The 20,711-nt window shown below is 40.8% G+C and overlaps 1 protein-coding gene across 10 annotated transcripts in view; it reads left to right on the top strand.

The window, feature by feature from the left end:
• Positions 1 to 20,711, top strand: part of fat1a (FAT atypical cadherin 1a) — a 75,962-nt gene that overhangs the window by 38,987 nt on the left and 16,264 nt on the right. For 7 of the 10 annotated variants that reach the window (XR_002873747.2, XR_002873749.2, XM_023958002.2 and 4 more), the window contains exons 7-14: positions 1,657 to 1,725; positions 2,250 to 2,389; positions 9,993 to 10,268; positions 10,481 to 10,691; positions 11,088 to 15,161; positions 17,240 to 17,436; positions 17,551 to 17,704; positions 18,804 to 19,037. Coding sequence is in view for 8 of the 10 variants with exons in the window: in XM_023958002.2 (XP_023813770.1) it covers positions 1,657 to 1,725; positions 2,250 to 2,389; positions 9,993 to 10,268; positions 10,481 to 10,691; positions 11,088 to 15,161; positions 17,240 to 17,436; positions 17,551 to 17,704; positions 18,804 to 19,037 (5,355 nt within the window). In the remaining 2 variants the exon portion in view is untranslated. The remainder of the gene's footprint in view (positions 1 to 1,656; positions 1,726 to 2,249; positions 2,390 to 9,992; positions 10,269 to 10,480; positions 10,692 to 11,087; positions 15,162 to 17,239; positions 17,437 to 17,550; positions 17,705 to 18,803; positions 19,038 to 20,711) is intronic. The other 3 variants (XM_023958025.2, XM_023958018.2, XM_023958011.2) reach the window with 1 other exon arrangement.

Raw genomic sequence — 20,711 nt, 5'->3', positions numbered from 1 at the left:
TGAATTTTGACACAAAAACAGCATTGTATTTTACAATGCTGCATACTTGAAGTTACTTTAAAACCACACCATGTATTGAAATGTCATTTTTGAATATTGTATAGTAAATAGCAAAATGAATTTTCAAAATGAAAGGCCAAATTGCATATTGATTTGTTGCATTATTTGAATTATTTCATCAGAAACCTATGCCAATATAAAATGAAATTGGTTTTGTTTTTATTTTTTAATTGTAAATCTTAATATTGGATTGTAAATTGCAAAATGTATTTTCATATTTCAAGCCTGAATTGCATATTGAATTGTCAATTGAGAATTGCATATTATTTTGAAGTATAACTCTAAAAAAACTTCCATAGTTGTTTTTAAGAATGAAATCACATCACAAAAAAGACCAGTTTAGCTAATGATACAGCTATAAATTAAAAGCCATGATTGAACATTCTCTGTGTACAAGTTTCCTAGCGTCTTCTGTCATTTTCAGGTTAGAGCCTACCGTGTAAACTACAAGTTTAGTGCAGACATAAATAAAACTCGAACTTCTAATTTGGCCAAAAAGTATTTGAAACGTTGGGGATTTGGTTTAACAAAGAAGGGTGACATCTGATGGCGAGCAGAAGACATAAGAACGTCTAGAGTAGCACTGACACAGTTCCAAGACATTTAGCAGCAAGAGAAGTTTTAGCATTTTCACCAAAACAATAACAAGTTATTGTTCGATCAAGAATTATTTCCACCTCCCAATAGCATCATCTTAGTGCTTAAAATTGTATTTAGTAAGACGCCATAGACATATATTCAATAAAATACTATGTTGATAGTAAAGCAGAGGAGTCTAGCAGACAGTAGTTGTAATCATGAATATCTTAACAATCATGCCCCATGAGCTCAAAGTATAGTTTTCTTCAGATGCAGCAAGTGTATTAAAGAGAGCTTAGTAAAAAAGCTGTCAGGCTAAATTTCAGATGGTGTGCTGCAGCAATATTTGTTCTGCAAATCACTTTAGACCATCTACTGAGTCATATCAAAAGCTACTTTACTTATGCACTACACGAAGGAAACAAGCTGCTCTCGACAGACAGGAGGATGTTAGCTTTCCCAGATGTTCTGCAGGCGCAGAACATTACACAGGAGAGCTGGGCTGCTTATTGAGAATTTATGGAAGAAACTGCTCTGCCTTGTTCTGACTAACAGGACTTGGCTTGGAACAACAATATTAGACAAATATATAACCCAAGGAAATGTCATTAATTGATGAATGACATTTTATTGAAATAAGCTCCATCTGTGCATCTGTGAAGGTTCTTATTGACCTTTAAAAATCTGGTCTTCAATTTTATTGGGTTTTTATTTTATTTGTAATATACTGGGGGGGTGTTGATTTAACTGTTTGAAGTGAAAACTTTCAGTAAATGCGATCGAAGTTAGCTTTCATTGCAGTTTTTTTCTCGTCGTCTTTTAACCGACGGGACTCTCTGTCCGCCTGAGAAGATTTAAAGCCGCCCATCTTAAAACTGCTTCCCTCATCTCTCTTCTCTTCCAGCCTGTTTTCTTCTAATCGACGTCTCACTGACAAATCTCTTTTTCTTGTCTTCCGCTCTTTCACTGCTTTCCCCCTTTTCTCCGGAATGCACTGTTTGGTTGGATTGTTGCAAGACGGCGTAGAGGATTCTGAGATGTTTTCCATCCTTCAGATGGCTTGTGACCACAACTGTACAGCAGAAGGTAGCTGCTGTCATGTCCTGAAAGACTGTTTACAGAGACTCTGACATTGTTGCTGCTGCCTGCTGGTTGTGGCTGACTTGTGTTGTGCCGTGTTTGATTTTGTGCGACTGTTTTTCCTCCCCCTCCGTAAACGTCTTTAATGTTGAGATTTTCCCTTTACTTGTGTTTCTCAAGTGCCATTGTGTATATTTTGCATTTACAGCATAATCCCAAGAGTTTAAAATTACGTGTTTTTTGTATAAAGTGTTTGAAAACCTTTTGTGTCTATACTATTTTAGATTAAAGTTTAATGCATGAAGTAACTGTAATGTAGGGAATGCTTAGTAGGGTTGAAAATATGTTTACCGACATCGGTGTTAGTTCATTTCGTGTCTGCTGTCAAGCAGAAAATTGATGTTTACATGTTCATCTCAGTGCCCCCATTTGCTGTTTATATAACCTTGTGATGCGCACACTACTATGTGATGATTTGCCTCTTATCTTTTGTCCTTTTCTGTTGTTTGCGCTAAAACCCAACTTTGCAGGTGGTAATTACGACAGCCGCTTCGACGTGGGCAAGGCCAGCGGGACCCTGATTGTAGCGCGGCCCCTGGACGCCGAGCAAAAATCAAATTACAACCTGACAGTGGAGGCCACAGATGGGACACGAACTGTCAGCACTCAGGTAATTGAAACGCTAATGAAACGGTCAGAGGCTGATGAGCCGCTTGTCGTTGTTCTGTTTTTCCCATGCGAGGATAACAGGAGTTAAGAGAAGGGTAATGAGTGACGCAGCGGGAAACTGTCCCGTTTGTTAGCATGTGTTGAAGCCGTGATGATGTTACTGCTCACAGCTGGATGGACAAAGAAAATGGGATTTCTCATTTAAAGCACTTTATATGCTTTTTGTTCTTAAACTTGACTAATATTTTGAAAAATAAGTGGTAGGAATTTTTTTTTTTGTGTTGGACTTAACCTGAATCAGTTAAACTGGGTCTGTAACTTTCCAATAGGTTTTCTGCTTTAACTTTAAGACTGTCTAGCTGTCAATAGATGGACTTTAATTCTGTGTTCCCAAATCCCTGCTAATGAAAACTAACCACGTCTTGCTTCAAAGCTTTAGGTATCTGTAGTCAAAAAACCTGTTATTTATTTTAAAGGCAGATCAGGCTATGTACAGACCGCTTTCAGCAACGCACATTCAAGCGACCACTTCCAATGAAAAGTCTATGTAAAGGCAACTAAACTGACATTTCGGGCTTCCGCATTCAAACAACTTAACGCTGAGAGCATAGTTGGTTTATCCCAGGGGTCGGGAACCTATGGCTCGCGAGCCATATATGGCTCTTTTGATGGTCACATGTGGCTCGCAGACAAATCTTTAATTATACTTTCTTTTTTTTTTTCATTAGACCAGTCCTTCTCGGGCGCGATGCGATGCCAGAGGCGCGCAGTAGTATCGGTGCTTGGAGAGAAAAATCTGTGCCAGCACTATAAGTTCACAATTGTCTATTATTTCACAGAGTTTGTACCACCCGGAAACCTGTGAATTGCCGTGCCTAAAACTGCGTGCTCCCGTCTCTGACAAAGAGCGCGCAGATGCGGGGACGGGATGTTAGAGGAAGAAAGAAGAGGGTGGGGGGGTTGCGGGGACCGGCAGCAGGTGAATCGCGCAGGGATTATAAAAACGTAAAACCCGCTGCCCGTCACTCACTGCAGCGTGTGAGTGTGTGTTTGGCTCCAGGTGTGCATGTGATCAGTCTTTCTCACATCTACAAAACATTCAGACCTACGATCACGTTTAAAGTCTCAACGCCTGCATGAAGCAGAAACTCACCACGTATCAACCAGACTAGACCATCAGCAAAACTACCACGAGAAATACACATCATTTATCAGCAACAGCATAACGATGTTATTAAAAAGAATCCACAGACTTATTGTACTTTAAAAATGTTGAAATTACATCAAATAAACACATTCATTTGTATATTTAGTTTTGAATATATTGTCGCGGACGGAGTTGGACTGGGTGGCTGTTGGGCCGCGTTATAAGTTCTGGAGTTCATTGAAGCAAAGATCTGATTGGCCCTCAGTTCTGTCGCTCAGCCTGTTGTTAGGTAGTTTGGACCAATGGGGTTCAGCCATGGGCCAAATAAGGGAAATGGGAGGGCTGAGGCGGCAGTGAAGGAATATAAAGTTGGGAGAAGCGCTGTCGTCTCGTCTCGGCGGGAGAGATTCAGGAGCTGCTGAATTAATTGTACGGCGTTTGTTGCGGTCTACAGTAACCAGAATAAAGAACCCTAAAAGAGGTTGAGTCTCCGTGCCTCAGTGTGGAAAAGAGACACCACATTATTGTATGGCTCTTTCGAAATTACATTTAAAAATATGTGGCGTTTATGGCTCTCTTGGCCAAAAAGGTTCCCAACCCGACCGGTTGTTTTTCAAATAAAGATAAACCAAGGCCACTCTCCCAACACAATGGTAATCCATTACCATTTCGCGCCTAGATTGTGACATTTGCACCACTTCGACATTTGGCACCAAGCCTCTTCTGAAAACTGTAGGTGGCTAGTAAATAGTAGGGAAAAAAGAAGAGGAATCTCCTCCCTGCTTGTCCAGTGTGCACACCATGGGCTAAAGGTCCATCCAAGAACACGTAGCTTTAGTTCCCACACTAGCAAAGCTGAAGGTACCGCTGTTGGCGTTGCAATGTTTCTGAACACGGACGAAAGTCAAAGGAAAATCTTTACTGTAGCTAAATTTGTTAAGTTCACACGTAAATCTAAATTCTAGTTATCGCTGTTGCTGGCGAGCCTTCTTACTGTAACGTCATTTTCTTTGATTGGCTGACTGAAAATATATCAATTTAGAGGGAAAATATTGGCCCATCTCAATTTTTTTCCACTTTTACTGTCTCCCTTCAACTCCACTTTGTCTTTCTTTTAGCCCCAAGCTAAAACTAGAACTTAAACAACAAGTAAAGGTGGAATAACTGTTGCTGTGCTGTAGGTGATACAACAGCTTAAGTAGCAACACTAAAATATTTAAGCATCCAAGCTGTCTTAAGCTTTTTTTCTGCTTGTCATGCCTTGTCCATGAGATGAGCCGCATTCTTTTAGGTCACGCCGGATAGCAACATTGGAGATGTTTTGTTCTTTTGTCGTCAAAGTGGAGCTTCAGAGAATTGTGGCTGCAAAAGAATCTATTTGTTGTCACCCAGTATGAATAAAGCCTTTCATCATCTGGCTGCTGTGCTCCACTGAGCCTTGGATGAAGCTCCGCCTTCACACGCATTTTTGGTGCTCATCCGTGGAAGCGGCACGTCCTTCAGTTTGGTGCAGAACCTTACAAACAGGCTCAAAGTTCCCTGTTAGTGCTTATTATTCGCCACTGTTCCTCCTCTGCTCTCTTGGAAGCCTTGACAACAGGGAGCTCCTTAAAAAGGCTTTCAGTGCACAACATGCAGGGACAATATCGGTCAAATTAATCACATTTAAAGGTTAACCCACACAAAGGGTTAAGTTCTTGGTGCAGCTTGTTATTCAGCACTATTACACCTACCACCATGTTCAGAAAAGGAACCAATTAAAACAGCAGCTTTTTAAAGCAATACACTATTGTCTGTACTAAAATTCTTAATACATATATTTAAAAATATCTATTTCCACTTAGTCTGTGACAATCTCTCAGCATTTTTAATAAAAGATTGAAAAAAAAAAGATCTGCCGTACTTTTTGCGATTTCTGGAATAGGTCCTCTGATATCCACCTTTAATTTCAAAACTATCATCTTTCAGCTTCACCATTTCATTTGCAAATGACAAAAGGTAGTGAAGATGACTTTGATGAGCTGTTCGATAATCACCCTCAGAAATAATCTCATTTCATTAACCGTCAGCTTCCAGTGTCATACAGAAATGGGTCAAAGAAGCAGCTCCAGCACAGCAGATTATGTTCACCGAGAGCAGCAGGCTCCCTTTCACTGCCCTCAGATTTTAAAAAATGCATGTGCATATTATCTAAGCTCTAACTGAGCTGCTCTATTGCTGATGAGTGCATTCAATACAATATACCCAGTTGATTACTGCAGGTCAGCTTGTTTTCTGTGAGGGTAAAGGGATTTACTGCATTCAAATGCAAAAGAAATCATATTTAGTAGCAACATTAGATTGATTTGTTTACAGTGCTTCCTCATTCATCACCGGTGTTATGTTCCAAAAATAACCTGCGATAGACAAATTCCGCTAAGTAGTCATCCTTATTTTTTACAATTATTATAAATGTTTCAAGGCTGTAAAACCCCCACTGCACACTTTATAAACCTTTCTCTGACATACATTTACATTTTCACATTTTTCTCTTTTGTTTAAACTCTCAAAGTTACAACCTTCATATTAGAAACAAGTCCAGTATTGTAGCATTGGAGTAAAGCTGCATGGTGGCGAAGTGTTTAGTGGTTAGCACTCTTGCTTCACAGCAAGAAGGCCCCCGGTTTAAGTACTGGCTGGGGGACCCTAAACAGAACATCAATGGGGGACCTTTCTGTGTGGAGTTTGCATGTTCTCCCCGTGCATGCGGGGGTTCTGTCCGGGGACTCCGGCTTCCTCCAAACGTCCGAAAACATGCTACATAGGTTAATTGGTTACTCTAAATTGTGAAAGGGTGTGTGATTGTGGCCCTGCGACAGACTGGCGACCTGTCCAGGGTGTCCCCTGCCTTCGCCCACGAGTGACTGGGATAGGCTCCGGCAGCCCCGTGACCCTGAAAGGGACGAAACGGGTTTAGAAGATGAATAATTAAATGAATGAAAGCAAAGACCTGCTAGCAATTGAAAATGTACCGTATGCAAATTTGTTTACAGACAATCAGGACACAGAACACAAAGGGCTGTAAACAAATAAATAGCATGTGAAATTGCAAAACTGTTTGATCATTTATCGCGGCAGACATGTTCCATATATAATCCTTTTCTCAAAAAGACATTAACATTTTCACACTTTTCTCTCTTTTTTAAAATCACAAAGTTCAAATCTTCATAGAAACAAAAGTCCATGATTATAGAATGAAAAAAAAAGATCTGCTCGCGATCGAAGATTTTTGTAACTGGCAAGCTACGTGAGCAGTGTGTTTGTACAGGAAGCACTTTACTAGCGAGATCAATTGATAAAATTAACAGCCAATCAGGACGCAGAAGTGCACTCTTCAAAAAAGTGCTGAAATAAGCAGTGAGACCACTGAAGGTGAACTGCGATTTAGACCACTGTATTAGATTTAGAATGACTCACAATGTTGTGATTAGTTACAGAGGCAAAATCCCTTAATTTCATTGTTTTTGTTATTTTTTTTTTTTTTTTATTAGATTACAAAGACAAAAATTACATGAATGCTCTTTTAAATTATCATTTAACAAAAGAACAAGTTTAACAAGCAAATGCAAATTAAAGACATGTGAAAAAAGTTTCAACATCATGTTTTGGACTAACCTTAACCCTGACCCGAGCGCGGCTAGTCTGCAGCTCACCACTCGCCCCAGGGGATAAGTCAAAATTGCGGTGAACAATTTCCCCATTGTGGGATAAATAAAGTAAATAAAAACAAAAAAAAAAACATCTGCTTTCTGTCAAACTGTGGAGAGGAGAACCACAACCAGAGCTTGTCCTGCAGCAACAGAAAGTGAGCCATTAGGTTGATCATCAACTCCTCTGTATATAACAAAATACGCAGCGTGCTAACGTGACGCCATCTGCCTCACAGCTAAAGCTTGGCCAAGATTACACCATGAAGCAGGATGACACTCTCAAGGCTCCACGCTCTTTGAATGTGAGGAATATTTAGGAAGCTATTTGAGTAATCAAACATCCTTTTGTCTTCGATTTTCAAAATGAGTTGGAGGCGTTCTATAAGCTGGAAGGCACACACAAAGGGGTCTTCAAAGTTTTGTATCAAGCACAAGCTGGTTTTCTTTGTAAACACCATTAACTTGGAGAGATGTTGACTATTAATTAGATCTACATCAGCACACACGCAGTACGTCTCGTGAAAGCTGGAAGTTTGACTTATCTGTTCCTCAAATCAAAGTCATGTGGAGGCTGTGCTGTCAGACTGCCTGGCCTAGTTTCTGTCTGCAAGGATTGTTTCCTTTCTTTTAGTCTCTTTTTGCTATCTAGCTTCCCTTTCTACATCTTTCATCTCCCTCTCGGCTGTTTCAAAAAAAATGGTTGATTCGTTGGCGATAAAAGTAAAGTAAAGCCATTTCTCTGTGGTTCTAGAAAAGTAAAAGTACGTACGCTGGACCTCTGTGGGTCATGTTAATCCTGATTTGGGAACACGTGCCATTGGCTGGCACCAGTGACCTCCCTTTGCCCGGAACCTGCTTCTTGACATGTGTGTATGTGTGTGGGGGTGGGTGGGTGGCTGGCGCTTTCTCCTCACATAAAAAAAACTCCTTTAATCTAGATTTTCTTCCTTAAAATGCTCCCCCTATTTTTCATTTTCAGAATGGTCCAATTTTTTTAAATGAATGCTGATCCATAAAAGTGTCTTCAAAAACTCAGCTGATGGAGGGGAAAAAAAAACGTAGGCATCTAATAGTCAGCAAATAACAAGCCAGCCTTGGCATGCAGCGCAGCCTTTCCTCTTCTTCAGCTCTATGACATCCTCTCTTGGCTACACAGAACTACCTCAAGCTGTTCTGCTCACAATCTGTTCCTAGTCTCTTGCATGTCATGTTGCTTCACTCTTCATTACAATGTCTTACTTAAAGTTTTCAGTTTGGAAGTCGATAAATGCAGATTTATCGAAGCTTATTATGAAATCTTGAACTCTTTTTCTTTCTCTCCCAGCCATGGATTTGGTTTATGTAACCCCCTTCACTTGAAACCTTTAACTTTTGGTTTGTAAATGTAAACATTTTTTCGAACTTTCCTAATCGTTTTTGAGCCCCCTCGTCTCTCATTTTTTATCTCAGCATCACAGCATCTCTTTTTTTTTTAATTCCCAGTGTCTCCATCTGTCATCTCTGTCTGTTTTTCAGTCCCAGCCTGGTTCCCTCTTTGCTTCCCGCAGGAAGCCGTGCACAAAGAATACAGGGTTTTCCTCTACAGGAGCATTTTTTTCTCTGCTTTGTGATGCTCAGAGCTGAGGCTCTTTGAAGTGTTGTCCAGTCTCTTAGCAGAAGGAATGACAAGTTTGTGTGCATATGTAGGGTGTGGAGATAAATAGGCTTTTGTGGCTTTTACAGAAGGGAGGGGATTGGTACATTTTGTATAGAGGTAAAAGCTACTAACCAGGTTCCATTCTCTCTGGCTCTTTAGAGCACTTATCAGTTCTTGTCACCTTTCTTCCTATTCACAAAGTGTGTTATCTGACTCTGGCCACATTGAGACACATTGCAAACCCTTTTGGGTGGATGTACACGAGAAGATTGTGAAAAGTTGTAAGCAAGGTGCCGATTTTATGTGAAAGCAGCGTCTTAATTAATGTAAAGGACACCTTTTTACCCAGAGTTTTTCAGAGTACTTTTTCTTCTACTTTTGAGAGATATCTGCTTTTATTGGAAAGAAAAATTCTGATTAGCGGTGTGATGCGAGTTGTTCATGGCACAAGAGATATGGCAGGATAAAGACAGCGTGCATCCCAGCAACCCCCCCTGCGAGATGACATCTGTGAGCTTCAGCAGCGCTGCCAACATCACAGCACACAGCAGATTGTAACTGTTATCAGTCCTGTCAGGTTGGGCCTATATTTGCCTCCGATCCGGTCGCACATTGCTCAACAAACAGTATTATGACCACAAACCCAAGTGGTCAGTTGTTTTGAGCAGAGATCTGACGAACCCTGGTGAGCGGATACCTGGTCAAGGCTTTTGTGCCTTCAGTGCTTCTGCAAAAAAACAGCTCGGCACCAACGGTCCCCTTTGCAGGATATAACCCCCTGGTGTCTGGTATGCAGGTGTCTAATCTGGCCTGATCCCTTTGTTCCCCATGTTTGGCAGCGACAGAAGCCTCTCGCTGGGATGGGAAACAAAGATGGCATTCCAGCAGCTCTTCATAATCCTCTGTCGGAAGTCCAGTAGACAAGTGGCTGGTGTTGATAAAACATGCTCCCGGAGGAATTTTGTAGTTTGGGGATGTTAAATTCCTGTTTATTGCATATAGGCGAAACAAAAAATGTATTTTTAGATAAAAAGTCAATTTAAATAAGTGATACAAGTCTGTGCAATTGCCTCTAAACAAATAAAACACAATTTAAACAAAATTAATAAACCCACTTCCTCTCATTTTTTAGGTGCTTATTCGCGTCATCGACACCAACAACCACAGGCCTCAGTTCTCCAATCAGGTTTATGTTGTCAACATCCCTGAAGATGAGCCAGCAGGGACTGAGGTCATGCAGATCAGTGCCATGGACAGAGATGAGAAGAACAAACTGACCTTTACACTCCTGAGCAGCACAGATCCCTTCAGCCTCAGGAAGTTCCGCCTGGACCCAGGAACAGGAACATTATACACCACCGAACCTCTGGATCATGAGACAATGCATCGTCACGTTCTCACTGTTATGGTATGAATCACTGACACACATAAAAGTAGAAGACATTTTATTTTTATTGATATTTTGAAAGGAGATTTCATTCCCGCAATGAAATGGAAACTTTGTTGGTCTGGTATTCCAAACATGGAAGATTCAATTCAATCTCTTTTTAAGCAGACATTTTTATTTCTCTTCTCTTTGTGTCCGCTGTTCTTCAATCTTAATAAGTATCTTATCCCCAGGTTCGAGATCAAGACATTCCAGTAAAGCGGAATCTTGTGAGAGTTATTATCAACGTGGACGACACCAACGACAACGCACCCTGGTTTATAGGGATTCCTTACTCTGGCCGTGTTTTTGAATCTGCAGCCATCGGCACAGCCGTGCTACAGGTCACTGCTCTTGACAAAGACACAGGACACAACGCAGAGGTTATCTACAGCATTGAATCAGGTAATTAACCACTTAATAGCAAAAGACTTTATTGGAATATAAAGGAAATTGAAACCTTCTCATTATAACATTTGATTTAAAATCTACTTTATTTGCAATAAAACATACTATGAAATTCATAATTTTGAAGACTTTGTATTGGTAAAGATTGATAAAGTGGAAGGACAGTAAATTCCTCTGTTTCCCACCCATTTTCTCTCACAAAAATCTGCAAAAGACAAGCATTTATTTTTGTTTGTAAATATGCATATTTATATTTTTTGAACTTTTATGATTGAGTTGTTTTCAAGAAGTACAACTTGCATACTGTTAAATAAAGAAATTATGTTTTTAGTAGTCTTACTGTGAAAAAAAAATTTTTTTTAATTCCTTCTCTTTTATTTTATTGTCTGGCAGGAAATGTTGCAAACTGTTTTGCCATCGATTCTGTTCTTGGGACAGTAACCGTGGCCAAAGAACTGGATCGCAGCAGCAGGACAGCATTTGAGCTCGTCTTAAAAGCTACTGATAATGGAACGCCACCATTGTCTACCACCACCACTGTAAACATTGCAGTGACAGTTTCTGACAATGCAGCTCCTAGATTCACCGAAAAGGAGTTTGCAGCAGAAATCAGTGAATCTGCTCATCCCGGAAGCTTTGTAAGCTCCATCACAGCCGTCAGCCAGTCCTCCATTTTCTATCAAATAAAAGCCGGCAACATCAACAATGCATTTGATATCAACCCCAACTCAGGAGTGGTTGTAACGCGGCAAACTTTAGATTATGAGAGCAACTCTCACTACAAGCTTATAATACAGGGCACCAACATGGCCGGACTTGCCAGCAACACAACGCTTTTGATTCATCTAAAAGATGAAAATGACAATACTCCAGTCTTTATCCAAAGGGAATTCAAAGGTGTAATCAGCGAGTCATCCCCAGTCAACAGTGTTGTTCTAACCCATGAAAACACTCCCCTTGTTATTCATGCTTCCGATGCTGATTGTGACCAGAATGCCAGACTCATTTATCAGATTGTTGAACCTTATGCTCATAACTATTTTGCCATTGACTCAAGCACAGGAGCCATCAGAATCACAACAACTTTGGATTACGAAGAGAGGAGTGTTTTTCATTTCACAGTTCAGGTGCATGATCTAGGAATGCCTCGGCTGTTTGCGGAGACAGCCGCCAACGTGACCATTAACGTAATTGACGTCAATGACTGCTCTCCCAGTTTCACTCAAGAAGTCTACGAAGCAGTCATTGTTTTGCCAACATACAAAGGCGTAGAGGTAATTCAAGTCAACGCCACCGACTCCGACTCTGGGCCCAATTCAAAGCTTTTGTTCTCCATCTCTGAAGGAAATATTGGTGATAAATTTAAGATAGAACCAGTGAAAGGTATTATCTCAATACAAAATGTTACACAGCTTAGGAGCAGGTATGAATTAAGTATTAGAGTCTCTGATGGTAGGTTTGCCACCATTGCTAGAGTGAAGATCAGTGTCAAAGAAAATAAACAAAGCAAGTTGAAATTCACCCAGGACTCTTACAAAGTTTACATCAAGGAAAATTCCTCTGACAAGAAAACACTGGCTGTAATTGCTGCTGTGGGGAATCAAGTGAATGAGCCATTATTTTTTAGAATTCTTAATCCTGATAGCAGATTTCAAATCAGCCAGACGTCTGGGGTTGTCTCAACTACGGGAATACCATTTGATCGCGAAGCACAGGACACGTACGACATTGTTGTGGAAGTCACAGGACAGGACAAATCTGAGGATGCGGCTCATGTTTTAGTAACTCTGACTGTCGAAGATGTCAATGACAACAACCCTATGTTTGTGAACCTGCCGTATCACGCCCTGGTCCAAATGGATGCAGAGGAAGGCCAGCTTGTTCGTCAGGTCACCGCAGTGGACAAAGATGTGGGCTCAAATGCAGATATCCATTACTACCTTAAGGAGCATCAGGGAAGTTTTGAAATTACCCGGTCTGGTGAAATTCTGCTCAAAAAGAAGTTTGATAAAGATTCACTCAACAAAGACTTTGTCATAGTCGTCGTTGCACAGGATAATGGAGAAATACCTCTCTCGGCAGAAGTAGAAGTGCCAGTCAGAGTTGTGAACAAAGCAATACCCATTTTTGAGAGGCCTTTTTACAGTATTGAAATTCCTGAAAATATTCAATTGCACTCCCCCGTTCTGCATGTCCAGGCAAATGATTCCGAAGGCCCTCGGATTGTATATACAATCTCTGAAGGAGATCCTTTTAAACAGTTCTCGATTGATTTTAACACAGGAGTCATTCATGTAATACAACCATTGGACTTTGAGACTCATCCTGCCTATAAGTTAAATGTTAGAGCTACAGACTCTCTGACAGGAGCGCACTCAGATGTGTTTGTCGATGTTATACTGGAAGATATCAATGACAATACCCCTGTGTTCCTGTCAAGATCGTACTATGCTAACATATCTGAGGCATCTGTCATTGGCACATCCATTTTACAGGTGGAAGCTAAAGATTCTGACACTGGCAATAACCAAGAAATATTCTATCAACTGGTCGACGAAAAGGGGAAGAGTTCCAATTATTTTATCATTGACCGTGACAAAGGAATTATCTCTTTAGCACAAGTTCTTGATCATGAAGACATACAGCAGCACAAGTTGAGAGCTCGTGTTGTGGATGGAGGAGTTCCAGCCCTTTCCAGTGAGGTCACTGTGACAATAGATGTTACGGACCTAAATGACAATGCCCCTATGTTCACTGAATTCATCTATAACACCACAGTTAGCGAGCTGGCTCCACGTGGACACTTTGTCATCCAAGTTCAGGCATCTGATCCTGACAGTTCAGATACAAAAAAGTTGGAGTTTGCAATCATATCTGGGAATGATGAACAGAACTTTGCCATCAACAAACAAACAGGGACCATACTCATTTCCAACCACCGCCGCCCACACATGCAACCCCTATACAACCTTAGTGTATCAGTGTCAGATGGCGTATTCATAGGCTCAGCCCTTGTCATGGTAACAGTTGTTGGTGCCAACTTCCACAACCCCACCTTCTCTCAGACTGACTCTTTAGTAGAACTTGTTGAAAATTCACCTGTAGGTACCCTTGTAGCACAAGCACAGGCAATAGATCCTGACGAAGGGATATATGGCCAAATAACATACGAGATTGTCAATGATTTTGCTAGGGACAAGTTCTCAATCAATGACAAAGGAGAGATTTTGACACTTGAAAGTCTGGATCGTGAAAATACAGTCGAGAAAATCATTCCAATCTCCCTGATGGCTAAAGACGGTGGTGGAAAAGTAGGCTTCTGTATTATTAATGTTATCGTCACAGATGCCAATGACAATGCCCCGAAGTTTAGAGCAGCTGAATACAAATCAACAATTCCATCGGATGTCCCAAGAGGAACCTCTTTACTTAAAATTGCAGCTTCAGACATGGATGAGGGCAGTAACGCTGACATTGAGTACTTTCTTGAAGCAGATGCTGAAAATGTGAGAGAAAATTTTGAAATACATAAAACCTCTGGGGTCATTGTAACCAAAGAAAGTCTCATTGGTCTGGAAAATGAGCTGTATGCATTCTTTGTGAGGGCAAAAGACACTGGGAATCCATCCAAAGATTCAGTTGTCCATGTTTACATCAGGATTGTCTCATCAGACACGCCCATTCACAAATTTGTTGAGCCACATTATCTTTACACAGTTAGTGAGGACCTTCCCATTGGCACAGAGATAGCTCTGATTCAGGCTGAAGGCCACGAGGGACTGACATACAGCCTTGTGAAAGGAAACACACCAGAAAGCAACGAGGATGACGTGTTTGTCGTAGATCGAGAGAATGGAGCACTGAAGTTGCAAAAGAGCCTTGACCATGAAATGACCAAATGGTATCAACTAACTTTGCTTGCCCAGGCGAGGTTTGAAAATGATGACATACTTGCATCTGTCAACGTAAACATCCAAGTGAAAGATGTCAACGACAACAAGCCAATTTTTGAGGCCAACCCCTACAAGGCCGTTACAGTTGAAAACCTTGCAAGTGGGACTCAAGTTGTACAGGTCAGAGCCACCGACCTGGACTCCGGCACCAACAGCCATGTCATCTACAGCCTTGACCCCAAGCAGAACTCACAGGAAATATTTGAACTGTTCTCAGTCAATAGTGAAACTGGATGGGTGACCACTTTAAAAGAGCTGGACCGTGAAAAAATGGACAAATATACAATTGCAGTCCTAGCCACAGACCAAGGGGACACAATTCAACATATCTCTGGCACCACAGTGGAGGTAACAGTAGCCGACGTAAACGACAACCCACCGCGCTTCACCGCCGAAATCTACAAAGGAACAGTCAGTGAAGATGACCCTCCGCCTAGTGGGGTGATCGCCATCCTCAGCACGACAGATGATGACTCAGAGGATTTTAATAAACAAGTGAACTACTTCATCACAGGTGGGTTTTTTTCATTACTGTGTGAATGCAATTAGTGAGCCCAGAGTTGTTCCTGTAATCCAGTTACATAACATATAATTTTTTAAAATAAAAAGCATTATCAGTTGATGCCTCATCAGATGACACTTTTTCTTTCTTTCCTATAATCTCAAGTGTTGTCCAAAAAAGCGGGACCTAGAAATGACTCTGTGTAATTGTTGCCAGGATACCAATTTTACTTTTTTATAATAGAATTCAAAGTTTTAATGTAAACTCCAGTGAAAGGGGGAAGGTTTATTAAAAAAAGATATTACCAAGATTAGAAACCCTCTGCTTTTACATGTACTGCATAAAAACTAAAATAATATAAAAGTGTTTGCAGGCTGCAAAATTGCATTAAACATTGTATTAAACTAAAAATTTGAATTAAGCGTCGATACAAATCAGTTGATGTCATTTCATAACCTTTGTAATTGCTTCTTTTTAATAATCAGTTTAAACAATTTAACTATTATTAAATCCTTGTACACTGCGATAATTACTTTGTTTCCTCTAACTGGTTTTAAAGTTTAGCTTGAATTAAATACATTTATGAGATCGAGATTCTGAAAGGGTTTGACATTTAAAATAAAATTTAAAAAGACGTTTCTTTAAAACTACAGGATTTTATCATTTAAACAAGATATGTTAACATCAAAATTAAAGTTAAAGTCCCTCTATCTGTCACATGTCACACACCTAGGTGTGCAAAATTTGTTCTCCGCATTTGACCCATCCCCTGGGGGAGCAGTGAGCTGCAGACACAGCCGCGCTCGGGAACCAATTGGTGGCTTAACCCTCCAATCCAACCCCTTAATGCTGAGTGTCAAGCAGGGAGCAAATAGGTCCCATTTTTAAGGTCTTCGGTCTGACTCGGGGGTTCAAACTCGGCCTGGGTTATAACCCAGGACCTTCTGGTTACTGGGCGGACACTCTAACCACAAGGCCACTGAGCTGGTTAACAACACAAGTAGTACCGTTAGCAGCTGTAATGACATCACCACACACTATTCCCAGCACGTACATAGTTTTCAATACTTTTGGTAAATGGTAAATGGCGTATACTTATATAGCGCTTTTCTACCTACAAGGCCCAAAGCGCTTTACAGTCACAGACCCATTCACCCAGTCACACACATATTCACACACAGATGGTGGCTCCGCTGCCGAACACAGGCGGCCACCCCCCTTTTATATGAACTAAGACTATTTATTTTATTTTTGCATGTTGTGCAATAGGCCTGTATAATAAATCGCAAATTTATCGTTATAGCGATATCAAGCTGTGCACTACGCATATCGCAAAAGATGGCAGAAATTGCAATAAATGGTTACCTTAAATGTGCTAAAACAATCTAATGGTGGCTTAGAATATTTATCAAAGCAAAAAAATCCATTTATGCATTTGACCAATCGGATGGACCCCTTCACTTTGTTTACTCAGCGGATGGAGCCTTTTATGCTAGATAGAGCCTCCTATGTAGACAAAGGTCATTTGGATTATTATTTAAATTATGTTGACTCTAATTTGAATTAAACTGTTGCAGTGAAATGGAAATATTTTTTACTTTTGTTCATGTATCGCAAGTTATATTGTCATCGCAAAACTGATCACTACAGTCGCTAATTGGGAGTTTTCCTTATATCGTGCAGCCCTAATGTGCAATAATGCAACATGAAATCATTCCAAAAAGCAACATCATTTTTCCATGCTTGTATTGCCTCGTGGCTTTTGGCTTTCGCCAACCAAGTGTTCACACCATGACTGGACATGCTGTTGTGCTTTACTCCCTTAAAGGTGGCCCATCAAAATGCTATTTGGACATGTTTTTTATAGCCTGGGTAACCAAAATTTGAATAAAAAAAATAAAAATCTTTCGATTAAACAGATCATGATTATAATCATGCCCTGTGTTTCATAGTTTGAATGTTTGCTTTGATATTTCATTTAGGTTCTGCCTTATGCAGCAAGTGGGGATATTTTAGACGGCAGTGCTTTAGCTTCTTTTTTTTCTCTTCCATTTTCTGATTTTTATACTTTTTTTTTCATTTTTCAACAGGAGGAGATCCGCTTGGTCAATTTGCCATCGAACATGTTCAGAATGAATGGAAGGTTTCTGTCAGGAAACCTCTGGACCGTGAGGTGATGGACAATTACCTCCTCAATATTACTGCCAGTGATGGCATCTTCACCGCTAAAGCTGTTGTGGAGGTGAAGGTGCTAGACGCCAATGACAACGACCCAGTGTGCGAACAGGTAAAGGCTACTTTTGTTGTCATTTTACATTAAGCCGCCTTATTTCGGTTTTCTGCATTGCCTTTAATTTGACCCCCTCCTATCTTTTCTTTCTCGTTCCTCTTTGCCCTCCAGCTTCTCTACAGTGAAAGCGTCCCAGAGGACTCCCCGGCTGGCAGGCTCATCTTGCAGGTCTCTGCCACAGATGCTGACATCCGCTCAAATGCCCAAATCTCTTTTGAACTCCAGGGAGTTGGAGCAGAGTTGTTCATCATTGACTCCGACACAGGTGCGTTCCCACAGTCAATGTCATTTGCTCAAAGGCTCTGCCGCCAGAGGAGCAGGAACCGTGCAACGTTTTAGTGTACCGCGGAAAGATTCCACCACAATACAGTCTGACAGAATAATACAGTTTGAAAGAATTATTTTGGAGTTTATTTTTATAGATCCATTTGTGGTTTTATTGAATATGTGTTAAACGGTGTCATAAAAGCCACAGAAGCAACCTAGCATGACAGCAGTTTTACATCCTTCATGGAAACTGCCTCCTTTCACTGAATGTTTCTGTGTTGTTGTGTGTGAACTGTCTGCCAAAAAGATTTAGGAGATTTTATTTAGGTATTATTTACCTGTGTTTTTTTTTTTTTTTAAGAAAGTAGGAACATTTCCCTGCAGAGCCACAAAACCCCCCTTTACAGTAACAGTGAAGAGGAGAGGTACACAGTTTTGTTGAGTTAATGGCCATTATTTTTACTTGCTTGCAAATGATGCCCTTTGGGAGAGGTTCTAAATCAGTCAGTCTACAAACTCTCCAATCAAACCAACCCGTTTTTAAAGGTTCATACTAAATAAAGAGGATGTAAAGCCCAAGCTCAGGAAGCTAGGAGATCTTCGCAACTCCACCACACATCTGCTGTCACACAAACAACTAAATGAAGCAGCAACACTGTCCAGCAAACACTATTGTGCTTCTGTTAGGGAGGAGGAAGATTTCCTTTTTTTAGTGCAGACGAGTGGGAGTAATACTGATTAGGACGGCCGAGAGGCTCTGGAGCTTTCCTCCAGTGTTGTGGTTAAGTTGGCTGCCTCTCTTCCCAAGACACTTTGAAGCTGCTTTTTGCTGCCAACTCTGATGTTTTCATTCATCAGCCCTCCCTCTCAATCCCCTTTCATAGCTTTTCTTGTTCTTCAATTACTTATTCATTTCTCTCCCCTCTTGAAAGCTGCAAGTTGCTTTTTATTTAGTTGACAGATTGAGAGGGAGAGAAAAAGGAGGTGCTGTTGGAAAGTCTTAATGGTGTGAAGTGTGCCCTATCTATTAAAGTGACAGGAAATTAGCAAACATGTTGTGAAAAGTGCATGTTTGTTTGTTTGTGCCATCGTTTTAGGGGAGCTAAAGACCTCGCGGCCTCTGGACCGAGAGAAGCAGGAGGAGCACAGGTTCAAAGTGCGGGCGGTGGACGGAGGAGGGCGCTACTGCGAGGCCGACATCCACATCACGGTAGAGGACGTCAACGACAACCCGCCGCTGTTCGCGTTGGACCCTTACACGATCACCGTCTTCGAGAACACGGAGACGGGGACGTTTGTCGCAAAGCTGCTGGCGAACGACGCGGACGCGGGTGAGAAATGTTCTCTCTAAGCTCATCCTTTTAAGGATGTGAACTCCAGCGGGAGACTCCGCCACCATTACCATTACACTGCTGGAGTGGAGTCTCTTTTTTTGATTTTTTAATTCAAAGTTGTTAATTCCTTTAAAGTATGATTAATACGTTAAATATGCTGGAGGTTTTTCTTTGAAGAAAACCTCTTTAAATTCATGGTAAACTAGGGTCATTACTGAAGCTTATGATTCCGAACTATAGGCCTGCTGTGGGAAAATCTTTGGAGGGAGGATTTTATTCCCTTTTCATGCATCACAAGGAAAATCTGAGGATAATTTGTCAGTATTAGGAAAGGAAGAAGCTGGAATGTACAGGTTGTTGTTTAAAAATGAAAAAGCAGAACAACAGATTTATAAATGTGTTAAAAATCAGTCGCATGTATACAGATTTTTGTTCCGGATCATCAAGAGGTTGAGATGGACTTCAACCCCCCTTGGTCTTCATTCTGCCTTTTTTTTTTGCTGAGGCAAACAAAAACAAAAAAAAACTAAGTTCACAAATGCCTGCACAATGTCCGCTGAATGCGATTACCAGCCACCCACCGACCCACCCACCGCATTACTCCTGGTCACAGTTGAGCTCGAGCGACTGCACATTCTTCAGCATCTTCTGCATATTTATCTTGGCTCAGTGCTGACGCACCATGCACTTATCCTTCCACTGAGGGATTGCATTCCACTAACAGGCAAGAGGGAAAGATAATACATGTGAAATTTTCTGAATGATCAACTCCTTCAAATTAAAAGGTCCATTACCCTCTAATGAAATTCCCCTCCCTTTTCAGGCTAATTTTCTCAAAAGGGATTATTGGGATTTTCCATTTGCCGAGCTCAAGACCGCAGAGGCCACATATATTTGTCTGTAGCATCTTTTCTGTTGAGCGATCATTGCTGATCACTGAGAGGTTCATGTGTAGATATTTCTGCACTTTTGCCATGTTTGAAAACTCTCTCCAGGTTCACCCCTGAGCTTAATCCAACCTCACAACCGAAGTCAAAGAATCAAATCGGGTTTCTTATTGTGTTTCTGTTCAGACCCCAACTCCCCTCTTCCACAGCATCATTCTCTATTTAGAATGATTCAGCTGGACGCCTGGTTCAGTTTTCCACAGTCAAGGAGTTTAGCCTGTATCACCAACGGGAGGACACTCGCACTTCCTCTTTTAGCCAAATTTCAAAATCAAAGTGAACAAACCATGAGTGGTTAAAGAAAACCTTGAAAATTAAACGTCGCTGTTAGCTATTTTTTTTAGGTAATATCTAAAAAGGTCAATCAAGCAATAACTATCATATATATAAGACCCCTGAACTATAAAGCTCCATAGGCGAGTCAAAAGAGTATGAGTCAGCCACGATAGTGTATTTACAATACCTACCAACCCTGTTTGCAACACATAAAAAACAAACTAAAAAAAACTTACTGTTAATGTTTCCCAGTAACACGCATGTATAGACAGGTAACATTTTCCTTCAGATAAAAGCTTTATCCAAGTAAACATGGAGAATGCAAAAAATAAACATTGTTGCTTTGACCCAATTTCTCACTTTCTTTTTTAACCAGCCATGAAATGTCTAAGTTTAACTTCTTACTAAGAGAAGAAAGCATGCTTTATCTTCAACATCGTCTACATAT

The sequence above is a fragment of the Oryzias latipes genome, chromosome 1 (assembly GCF_053564925.1).
Source record: "Oryzias latipes strain Hd-rR chromosome 1, Olatipes_Hd-rR_3.1".
Taxonomy (NCBI): domain Eukaryota; kingdom Metazoa; phylum Chordata; class Actinopteri; order Beloniformes; family Adrianichthyidae; genus Oryzias; species Oryzias latipes.
The sequence above is the reverse complement of the archived record's forward strand: the minus strand, read 5'-3'. Positions and strand labels throughout refer to the sequence as shown.